At 33.6% G+C, this 12,655-nt stretch overlaps 1 protein-coding gene across 1 annotated transcript; it reads right to left on the bottom strand.

The window, feature by feature from the left end:
* Nucleotides 1-6,594: 6,594 nt before the first annotated feature.
* On the bottom strand, nt 6,595-10,781 carry LOC143548957 (uncharacterized). Its single transcript, XM_077039991.1, has 12 exons — nt 10,616-10,781; nt 10,275-10,403; nt 9,342-9,536; nt 9,209-9,256; nt 9,008-9,136; nt 8,479-8,603; nt 8,113-8,223; nt 7,810-7,918; nt 7,610-7,728; nt 6,990-7,143; nt 6,774-6,918; nt 6,595-6,665 (listed from the first exon to the last, which is right to left on the bottom strand). The coding sequence occupies exons 2-12, from the start codon at nt 10,350-10,352 to the stop codon at nt 6,595-6,597; spliced, it is 1,284 nt and encodes a 427-aa protein (XP_076896106.1). The 5' UTR covers nt 10,353-10,403; nt 10,616-10,781.
* Nucleotides 10,782-12,655: the final 1,874 nt, after the last annotated feature.

Below are 12,655 nucleotides of genomic sequence, written 5' to 3'. Positions count from 1 at the left end.
TTGAAACTCGCGAGCTGAATAAATGAATCGAGAACAGTGGCCCTAGGTTACCATATTGTCTTTTGCACATCGGCTCTACTCACAGTCAAATGCCCTAGGTTATTCGAGTCGGCGTCTCAGTTACTCACAATCAAATGCCCTAGGTTATCCGAGGCGGCGTCTCAATGCCTAGATCGGCTCCTCGATCTTCATCGCGCGTTGTAGTTCCCTATCTGTTATGTTTAACAATTGCAATTATCTTCCCTGAATGTAACTGTTTAATCAATTTCTTAACAATTTTTATCATTACATATGAGGCTGCAAGGTTATGAAATAGCATATCACATATACCAGTGATTACATTCAACAACTACTATATCATTTAGCAGTTGAGCTTATACGCAAGGATCGTGCCTATGCTGATCACCGGGTTTTAATTTTATCACTACATTTAGTCTCAATAATCTGTTAATTTGATTAGTGAGGTTTGATTGTGTTTAATCCAATAGAAGATTGCTTGGTTCAATTGCTAAAGGTTTGATTGAGTTTGTTGCTGCAGTTACTATGTGTTTAGATTCTTCCATTGTCATGGATAGCATTCCCGGCTTCTCCGACTCATGAGCAATCTGATCATCTTTTTAGTAACTCTTTTTTTGGGTTATGCAGATAAGGTGTAGTTTCTTCCATGTTTGTATTTTTTTTTAATTGTTTATTGAAAATAGCTAGAAAAGTGCTTATAAGATAATGATATATTTTGATAGGTGAATGCCGTGCAACGAATGCTTGTGGCAACTTGAGATTGATAAGTGAGACTTTTGTTGGCCCAACTTTGAATCATCAGGGTAGGGTTAAGAAGATGGTAAAATTAATTTTTAATATTATTATTATTATTATTATTATTTTGTGAATAAAGAGGATTATGTAGATAAGGTGTTTGATCATTTGCTTGTATGGGTTTTGTAGACTTGGACACAAAGCCACAACAAACAATGGTAGAAATGCTTCCGCTTAGAATAACTGACGCAATAGATAGAAATATTAGAGGAATGCTTTCTACCCTTGGTGAGGCACGTTCACTCGTATTATTAGTCCAAAGGTGCATCTAATGTATTATCACTACCTCTTTTTATTTAGTTTTCTTGTTTTATTTAACATTGAGTGATGATGTAAAAAATTAGGAATACCAAAGTTAATTTATTGATCTGGAAGTGATGGAAACGTGCAAGGAGTCGGTCTCTTTGTCAACGCTGAACCAGAAAATGGCCATCTGGTTAGTGTAACACATCCATTTTTTTCACATATTTTCTTACTCTATTATGATATTTTACTATTGAGAAACTTAAATTTTTTGGTTTGAGGTTGTATTATGTTGTGTTGAGGGTCGTCCAGTGACACGAGCTGGAACCCGTGTAGGCGAGAGTTAATTGAAATCAATGGTGTGATCCTCATTTAGGATTTGATTGTTTACCCTTTACATTCAAGAAAATATCATATTATAAAAAATTATTAAATCTTTTTTACCAGGTGAAAGGCTTGACATGATTAGTGGTGGGGCGGCTGCACATAGCTTGAGCATCATGTAGGATAGGGATTCGACAAAATTGAAAATAGCAAAGGTACTAGAATTTGCTTATGAAATATATATCTTTTATTAGAAAACGAAAATTCAACCAATAACGTTATTGTATGCAGATCATGTGAGTTTAGTTTAGATGGCTTTAGTGATCAACTTTTGTTTGTGACCAGGTTTCTGAATCTTTCAACTTCAGTTTTTATTTTCGTACTATTATCTTTTAAATAATATTATTAGAGATGAGAGGCGGGGCCTGGAACGAGGCACTACTTGCAAATCAAAAGTCCATCATAGAATTAGGTGTTGTCACGTTTAGTGAGGATTACGCCCCCGCTATAAAACTCCGCCGAGGTGGAGAGGTAATTAATCCAACACTTATAACTCGTTGACATAAAACTGATTTGGTAAAAAGTGGGCTGGGTTGGTAACATGTCAAAACATACAATTATAATTAACTTGTTTCAACAATAATAACAACTTTTACATGCGGTTTGGCTTCGATCGATTCACTAGTTCAAAATTTTTATGAATAATTAGCAAGGCAGGTGAAACTATTAAGAGGACTTATGCATTCAATTATTTACTTTGTTGTGCTTGACTGATTTGACTCAATTGACTTGGTTTTTGTTATTGCGTATCAGGAGTGATAGATATGTGTGATTTTGCTGACAACATATTGGTTTTATACATATTTTAAAAAGATTATAAAACGTTGATGTGCAAGTATAAATGGCCTTTGTGTTTTATTCAATATAAATCTCACTTTATGATTGAATTATGTATTAAAATTAGAGAGTGGTCAATGATCAGGCTGATTCTCTTTCAAACTTTGGTTAAGGAAAACTTACCCTTATACAAGTTTTTAATCTCCAAAAAATTATCTTTTATTAGAAAACTGAAATTCAACCCATAAGTTTTGTCTAAACAGACTTGGCATCAGCAAGAAATACCCTATATATGCCAGATTGCGTTGTTATATATAAAAAAAATCTTATTGGACACTCCTGTGTAAACATTTAGAGTGTTTGTTTATGTGATGTTATTTAATTCGTTATCCATTAGTTTGTACATTATCATCTTGTACCTTTCTGCATTTATGTAGTTAGCACTTATACATCTTGTTTGCTTGTTATTTTGCTTCCATTCATTCTAGCTTATACTGCAATCTCACATTTGTGTTTATGGTTAATAATTACTTTGTATTTTGGTGTACGTCTAAGTTGTTTGATGCGATTCAGGTTTAGGTGGTAATTGATGAATGCGAATAATTTTGTTTGTTCGCCCTTAATTGAGGTTTAAGATTATTCTTTTATCTGTTCATTTGTGTCTCAGTTTGGCATGCCTAATTGTTGATTTCAATTAACATATTTTCAATTACATGTGTGTTTATGTGTCTTAGTTTGACCGCAGATGCATTATTTGTTTGTTCACTAATTTACCATCCATTGATTATTGTTGTTCGTGTTTTGTGAAACTTGGATATTTTGACTGGACATCGTATTAAAATTTCAACTTTGAAATTACATCATAATAATAGCACTACGATTTTGACTCAAATGATATTTTAGTTCTACATGTTGTCTCTTATCTGGCGTGTATGGATATGATCATGAATTCAAAGGTATTATTCTTCTATCGATTCTTTGATTTGGGGTTTTAGTTATCTTTGTATTAGGTCTAATTTGGTAATTGAGTTTGGTCTGAATGTTAGTCAAATTTATTCGTTTGTTTTGATTATGGTCGGCATGTTATTCAAATTTATTTGTGCTTTGTGTCTGTAATTTTGGTTTCATAGAATAGTTTTGTCTTTGGTTACTTAGTTCAGATGTTAAACTATTGGGAGGTTTAACAATGGAATAATTACTTTAAGTAAATACATCACTAAAAGGGGTAAAAAAAAAGGAAGATAAGAAGTACATGAATCTGTATGTAGGGGAATGCAAAATTTATAGTCTAAAAGGGGTAAAGAAAAAGGAAGGAAAGAAGTACATGAATCCGTATGTAGGGAAATGCAAAATTTATAGAACAAAGTGTTATGCATCGCAACATTATACCATTTTTTTTCTTTTTTGTTCTGCTAACATAGTTCTAATGTCAATTTGTAGGCTCATAAGGATAATAACCTCATGCTTTTAAATTAAACGGGTTTTACTATATCCATTGTTTTGTTTAAATTCATTTGCAACAATTTGCTTTTGCGCTTAAATAGGCCTTTGGATATTGGTTGTCATATCTACTTTTGTATAGAACTCTTAAAGGTAGAGTCTTTTGAAAGGTTGGGTTCCGTATGCCGGTGTCACTGATATGGGTGTACCAAACAAACAGTTGGCTGCAGGTACAGTGAATTTTTGGATTTGATTTCAGCTTTAGTTCTTTATTGGGTAAATTTATATTTGGAGTGTATTTTTGTTATGGTTTCGTTTTCTACAAAGTCTCAAATGTTTTAGGCGTCATTTTTTTCCCCATTTTGTTCACACTGTAAAGATCTGGATTTTGTATTTTATAACGAGTTGGATTACAACATGCAATTTGTATTTTATTAACGGGTCGGATTACAGCTTGGTTTTTGTTCGCAGTACATCTAATGCATTTAACGAGCCCCGCTGCAACGCGCGGGTACAAATACTAGCCATGATATACGTGGATTATAGGGTTCTTACAATTACATAATTAAAACTGGTTTTGTAATGTATGTATTTTCTATGCCAAAATGATCATGTTCATTAGAGCATCCGTAGTGGTTCTACAACAAAAAAAAAACAGTGAAAGCGTTCTGCCATTTAGATGAAAAACGACCCACTAAAAAGTACGTAATTTTTCCACATGAAAAACAAACAAACAAATAAATAAATATTAAAAGTGTGAGTTACGATGATTTTATTTGCCCATTCCAATTAATTAAACAAAAAACTACCCACGTTGTGGGCCTCTGCACGCCTCAAAGGGCAGCACCCCTTAGTGAGAAGATGTGTTACAGGTGATGTGGCAAGGCAACCCCCCCCCCCGCTAAAAAAAATATACATATACAGAGAGAAACAAATTCGGTAAAGGTATCGATTGGTATCGGTATAGAACTGAAGCCGAACCGGTACCGATGTTGGTACTAGTATTTCTTGAATTCTTACCTTCAATACCGGTACCAAGATTTTGTGATTTTTGGGATCAGTATTTTCGGTACCAATGCAGTACCGAGCTCATCCCTAAATATACTTACAAAACTATCTTTAACTAGAGAACTATATGAACATTTGTCTTTTTTTTCCTTTAAATGTAATACCTTATTTTTTTATAACTCTTAATATATCCAACAAGCAGTCAAACACTATATACAAGTGCATTACACGACTATTTACTTAAAATAGAACGTGTACCTGCTACCTAGTATGAAACAAGCTTAAACTCAAATACCAATAACAATCACTATTGCTTTGTAAAACGGGATTAAATTGGATTCCTTTCATCTATCCTCTTTTACAACATTCATTATTTAAGAAGGAAAGAAAGTTATTATTTGACATAAATACACACGTAAGAATACTTAATATAGAATTTCTTATTTTCTTTTTACCACCATCCCCATATAGTTATATAAGAACCAGTATTCGTACCCCCCCCCCCCCCCCCCTTGTTGCGGGGGAGGGGTTTAACATGTTATCCAACAAAAAAACACGCTATCATAAATCAAATTAATTGAGTCACTTATGCTAATCATATAGTGATGCTACACGCTACAACATGAATTTTGGATTCCAACTTTTAAAATTTAATTTGCATCCCCACTGGTCTCTTTTTTTATCTTCTCTATCAACCTTCTTAGTTTACAGTTGGATACTTTCTATCCTGCAAATCCAGTTGACCATGATCAGATTATATCACCTACATACAACCAATAAGAATACATGCAAGTTGCATTCCTATCCTCATTGCTTATCAACATATTCTTCATTGATAATTTCCATAATCCAAGGGGCAAAATAATATGAACCTTTTAAAACGTAATACTCTCTCATAAATGGAGTACTTGATACTTGATAGACAACAACTGGCTTTGTTCGAGCATCCTATCAAACAACTCATTTGCATACTCAGTGACCTGTTGAAGGCCATAAAAATGACAGTTACTTAAGCTACCGCACAAGCCAATTCACCACAAGCGTACAACAACGAACCGGCGCCAATCACAATGGAATTTAGGTTGAAACAAATTAAAGTAAAAAATACAGTAGCAACAGACAACAAATCTGAACGGATAGCAAACATTATAAAAATTAGGTGACAAACAAATTAAAGTCAACAATGCAGCAACAACACAAAAAAAAAAACCCAAAAGTCAATCAGAGAACAAACCAAAATATATAAACTAAAGAAATTCTAAAACCTAATCGATTTAAAAAAGAATTATGGTTCATACCAAAGCAAAGCCTCTGATGCCCACACAGTCACATATCTCAGACGAGCCATCGAAAATTCACTTTTAATTGCAGATCCCCATCAAGAGAACGGCAGTGGTTCTTCAACTTCAATGGTTTTTTTGTCCCCAATCGCCGCTAGCCTAGAGCGCCTTTTTGCCTCTACTTATGTCTTTATCATTGTTCATCGACAGCGGCAAATACACCAAACGGACCGCGTTACGTCCACACCACCGCCACCATCGTCGCCAGATGATGTAGAGAGAGAGAGAGAGAGAGACAATGGAGCTGGTAAGAGAAACGGTGCGGTATAGTCTAGACGCAACCATAAACCCAAGATGTAACATTAACATAGAGTACAATACACACTGCACAAACACTTACAAAGCATACTTTACAAACAACTAAAGCAGAAACCCACACGTAAATGTCTATATATAAATTGTTCATTAAATATATCAATGTCTAACTACATAAGTTTTTTATTAGATAAAAATATAACAAATGTTTTCAATAATTTCCAATGCATAACAATACAAGTTTCTACCAAATCAAAATTGAAGAAAAGATAAAGAATTAAAGACTGAATCATCTCTAACTATGGTTGCTGGAGAAACAAGTAGCGGTCTCGGACTACTTGTTCCACCCCGACGATCTTCTGAAAAACCTACGTCTTCGACGGTTTCTAGACTTGAGATCTTCCTCTGAAACAGCCAAAGAAAGGTTAAATATCAGGATTAATATGTCCAAGTCAAAGATTGAATCGATATAAGAACACGAAACAAATAAACGAACATGCATTAAAGACTAGCCTTTTAGCCTGCCCGAAAAATACAAAGCTTCCTCGGCAAGAGGCCGCCATTCCTCAGCACAAGAGTAGTTGACCCCAAGACCGACACTAAGCCCTCTTAATAAGTGCACCGTTCGTAGAACCGGAAACAATTCCTCCGGGAATGCCTAATCAACATTTAAATATTATGACTTTTATAAAACCCGAGACAACAATACTTTAACAAACAAAAACAAACCTGAACAGCGATCTTCTTTATAGAAGAATCCTCATCAAAAGGCTGCAATATCGTCACGCCAGGTGGCAGCTTTGTGTCAAACATAACCTGTGCTAACTTAAACAATTCTGCCCGTTCATTCTCACATAGACTCAAGGTGTCAATCCCGAGCTCCCTGATATTAAGAAACCCGTTTTAGGAAAGGGATCAAATAAAAACCCAGTTTTAAACAATATTTGTTAAAAACTATATTTTTTTTTGTCATCATTTTATATGTTATTAATATTTGTCAAAACAAAATATAAGTAAATAAATACGATATATGTCACTCGCAAAGTATATATATGTAGCTGGTAATCTACATATATTTACTTCGTATGAGATACATATATGTAACTCCGCAACCTACATATATATACTTTGCGAGTTACATATATTTTTTTAATTTTGGAAAAAGATTAATAACATATAGAAAGAATGAAAATTTGAAAAAAAAAAACATTGGTTAAAAGTGATTTTCAAGGGTTTAGAAGTTAAATGAGGTTTTCAATTGGAACCCTCCCCACCCGTTTTATTGCACATAAATGACTACAAAATATATGATATTTTTATTTTTATTTTTTGCAAGGATGCATATTTACCTAAGGCCCTCGGATGCCCTTGTATGATCGTTATCGGCGATAGCAAGAACCAAATTAGCATAACCGAGTCTTAACGGGTTAGGAAGTTCTTTGACTTGACCATAGTCAAGTAATGCCACCTAACAAAAAAGTAAAAGATTCGGTCTTGTGAAAACTGTAATATACGATGCGTATTATTTAAGTTTTTGTTTTTTATGTACCTCTGAATGTTTACATATGAGAATGTTTCCCGGGTGAGGGTCTGCATGAAAAAAACCACTCTTGAGTATCATTTGACCATATGCAAGAGTCAAACTTTTTAAGATGTTCCTGCGGATGAGCATAACATTGTTTAGACTTGCCTTTTCAAACATTTGAAACCTGCCTTGTAATAATACGTGCGTTTAAATTAATTAAAATTTAAAAGTTGTGAAACTGGAAGATAAAATAAACTGAAGGGGCATTTTTTATAGTGTAAACTTAGGAAAATAAAAGTTTCATACTCTCGGGTCAGTGGAGCTTACTGCTTTGCTGCTGCTGCAAGCTTACCATCAGGATTTATTCCTCTTTTTATGATTTCATCTTTAAGATTCAGGATCGGGATTCCGTCTATGTATTCCATTGCCAACACCTTCCTACTCAAATTACAAAATAAATTCACTGTCATAAGTTGATTCATTTAAAATATATGCAACAATTAATTCAACTTCTGAAAGTGAAATAAATAGCTTTTAATTTCAATCCAAAGGAAATTTCATCTTATGGAATTAAATTTTTTTTTAAAATATTCATAAAAAATATAATTTAAGTGTATAAACTTGAAAAATGTGACGCTTAAAAGAGTTATTTTTTTTATAGTTTAGGACAAAAAAAGGAGTATTAATACTCACCTAGTGACCACATCCTTGATCACCAGTGGCACTTTAACAACGGTCTTTTTGTTAATTTCACTCAAAAAACTTCTAATTCTATCCATGGCATCTGCTTCTCTTGTAAAGTCGAATTCATACACTATCTTGAATGGAAAGAATAAACATAATATTATTATCCGCATATACACAACAACCTTCCAATGTGAAAATATATATAAATATTCTTTTAAGATTCATCATGCTTATAAATTCAAATGGCTAACATTCATGATGATAGATTGAGCACCCAACATAAGTAATTGACATGATTTTATTATGATTATAATTTTCTGACTAGTTAAGAATCAAGAGAACAGATTTAGGAAACAAGGAGTTGCCATAGACTAACTAGTTGTTGAAATATATAATAAAATTACCAAACTACCCCTTACTATAATAATCTGATTATCTGATCTAATTCTATAAATCATAATATTCATTTGGAATACGCAAATATAATAAGTGTATGGATAATGTATGTGTATAACCAAAGAGGTTCAGTTTTCACCTGTTTTTCCATTTCTTTGCACACGGAGAACAAATCAAACTTGATATCGGTCTTTTGTACACATAATGCAAAAGTTTGTAAATTCCTAAGATCTGTCATCATCAAATCTTGAACCCCAGGATGTTGTACCTGCAGAAAGATAATAATCGAAACATCAAATAATATAATAAGGCTGCAAAGAAACTACAAAAACAACCGTACCTTAACAACTACGTCCTTTTTATCCCCTCTCAGTCTAGCTCGATGAACCTACATGAAATATGTAACAAATGTGAGCAAAATTGTTGACATAAACTCGTGGATAATAAGCAAGAAAGTTATCAACTTGATGTACCTGTGCAATTGAAGCAGAGCCAATAGGATCCCAATCAAATCTTTCAAACATGTCATCAACGGTTTTACCCAACTCATTTTCAAGAATAACGCGCACCACGTTAGACGGTGTTCCAGGTGCTTGATCACACAGGGTTACTAATCTCCTCACCCATGCAGCCGGGGCCAAATCAGGCTTCCCGATAACTTGAGCTACCTAATAAAAACCCCGACTCATATAAAGGCTCGACCTTTGTAGTCAAAACAATATCATGCAGCCCCCCCCCCCCCCCCCCCCCCCACACTCTGACCCTTAAATCAGGCTTCCCAATAACTTGAGCTACCTAACCAAAACCCCGATTCGTATAAAGATTTGACCTTTTTAGTCAAACAAGATTATGCAACCCCTCCCCCCTTAACCGGGCTTCCCAATAACTTGAGCTACCTAACCAAAACCCCCATTCATATAAAGACTTGACCTTTTTAGTCAAACAGGATTATGCAACCCCTCCCCCCTTAACTGGGCTTCCTAATAAGTTGAGCTACCTAACCAAAACCCCGATTCATATAAAGACTTTACCTTTTTAGTCAAACAAGAATATGCAACACCCCCCTCCCCCCCCCCCCCCCCCTTTTTCTAAAAAAAACTGTATTCTGTGCAAAGGTACCAAACAACTCTGATAAAACACAATTTTACACATTCAGAACAACCCCGTATTCCTTTAAAGCTTAATGGATCATAAAAGACCACAAAGATTCAAGCCTTATATAAAAAACACTAAAACTTTGAAACTAGGCTAATAAAGATTCAACCTTATTTTGCAGAAAAACAGTCAAAATTCTACAACCAACAGAGAAAAGTACACCCATCAAACATTTTGTAACATTAAAGCCCATAAAAAGGCATTAAGAATTCTACCTAACCCAAAAAAAAAAAAACTGAAATTAAACAAACCTTGAGAAAGAATCCACCCATGTCATAACACATGGAATAAATTTTGTCAGCAGCATGTTCATGTTGTCTCTCCCACATTGCCTCTGCCTTCTCCCCATCTTTCTCAAAACTAACCCTAACTTGAAACACCTAAAACACACACACAAATACCCATATTCAAGAAAATAATTAAAATCCCAAATTCAATAAAATAATTTTGAAAAAAAAAACACCCAAATTACAGAAAATAATTAAAAACCCAAATTCAAAAAATAATAATAAACCCAAATTCAAGAAAATAATTAAAAAAAAAAAAACAATTGACAAAAAAAAAAGATTAGGTATTTTGATTAGTAAGACACCTTATAACCTGTGTAGATATCAGCAGCCCTAGCCCAAAACTGGAAGGATCTTTGCTAAGGTCTAAAATGATTAGATATGTTTTCTTGACATTGTTTGAGATCAATTGAAGGCATTTCTGCACTGTTGGTTGATTTGGGATTAATAAGATGAAGGCATAAAGTTTGGGGATAACTTGGTTTTGAAGTCAACTTTATGTCATCTGCTTGGGGTGTTATGGAAAACATATGCAGCAGCAAACTCACCAGTGCGTGTTGTGTCTTTTGGAAGACTCTTTATTCTTTCGTGAACAACTATGGATTTGTCATGTATGAGTAGGGTGCCTCTAATAAAAAATAATAAATAAGTAACCAAAAGTTTTTTATTTTTTAAAGAATTGACTATTTTGATTATTTTTTTACACATGTAATTTTATTTATGCGATTGTTGTGTTCTCTAGAAAACTTAAGTTCGAATTTCACTTGTGTCACTTTTTGATGGATATTGGTAATGAAGGATTTAAGCTATGCTTTGTGCAAGGTTTTCAGCTCGAACCCTGAGCCCACCCGGGTTTTCATCTCACCGTGTGTTACGCCAGAGAGTTATGCTCTTGTGGTGGCACAACGTCTGTCAAATGGCAGTCAGCGGTATGATTTCCGGGGAAAGGCCCAAGCCAAACTCTGAAGTCTGCGTGGACCCTGTTAAGACAACATAGTCTGGCCAGAGTGGAGCATCAGGACTCTCCGAATTTAGAGATTGCGATACCCTAAATACAAGAAAGTCGTCGTTCTAAAAAATACAAATATAAGTAGCTGAATAATATTATTGACTATAAGTTAGATAAATTGGTTACATAAACAATTGTATAGTTATTATAATTAAAAGTTATTCATGTAAAGTGATCAAACATGAGAAAAACGTGTTTTGACAATCAACACGTGTTTATACTCTTTGCATTTTATACTTTTCGTTTTCAAGCATCTGGGGTTGTAAAGCTACTTAATCGTGTCTAATGAGTCATCAATAATGTTATAATTCCATGCTCTATAAATGTTATTTTTAAAAGACTAAATTTTATTTTACGAAAGAGCTAGCGGGGTCTTCTATATCTATATCGATGTAAACGTCACTTTTTAATGAAATATATAGTTTAGTAAAAATAGCGAAATTTCTTAGAAATCTAATTGTGTAACAATAATTTTCTGTTTAACCAAGCTCTAAAATCGTATTTATTATATATACTTTATATTATCAACTTTTATTAAACCTTTGCATGTGTATGATACTTCATAGTGTTTGTGATAGTGTTATCACAAGTGGCGCGGCTTAATGGAGACCTAGGGATCCCTTGTTTTTTACGCTTAGTATATAGTGTAAGTTTATGAGTTTTCGTCCGAAAACTTATACATGGTGTAAAGTTGTTTGCAACTTAGTCGTTTATATAATAAAAGGTATAAGGGTTAATATAGTTCACAATAAATTGTTATATGTGATATAAACGTACTCTCCCAATCTCCCTATATAGATTTTCTCAAGTATAATAAATAGTGAGATTAATATAAATAATTTAAAGACACTTCTCATACCTGATAATAATTAAGGGTGGCAAAACAAACCTAAATGGGTTGTTTGGGTCAATTTGGATAACTTTTAAAATTGAGATGAGTTAGGATGGATCAAAAGAATTTTACAAGAAGGTCAAGATGGGTTGAGAAAATGCTAGTGACTTTTGGTTATATGTTATAATGGGTTTGTTTATGGGTTACAATGGACTGAATCAAGCTTTATCCAATTTTATTTCAAACAAAACCCACTTAACCGAATAGAAACCGATAAATCAAAACCGAAATCATTGAAACAGAACATATATCGAAACCGACCAAAATAGAAAAAAGCAAAACCGAAGTAAAAAAACTGAAAAAACCGAACCTGAACCGAGACAAAAACGGTTTTTTTTTTAATAAACGAGGAAGATGGGGGAAACATTTTAGTTATTTTACTTTTTGCGTTTTCGATTTATATTTTGAGTTATTATTTTTTTATTAATTTTTTTGAATATTTTT

The sequence above is a fragment of the Bidens hawaiensis genome, unplaced genomic scaffold (assembly GCF_021521415.1).
Source record: "Bidens hawaiensis isolate Kalapana, Puna unplaced genomic scaffold, B.hawaiensis_p1.1 tig00000955_1, whole genome shotgun sequence".
Classification (NCBI taxonomy): domain Eukaryota; kingdom Viridiplantae; phylum Streptophyta; class Magnoliopsida; order Asterales; family Asteraceae; genus Bidens; species Bidens hawaiensis.
This window is presented reverse-complemented; position numbering and strand designations above follow the sequence as displayed.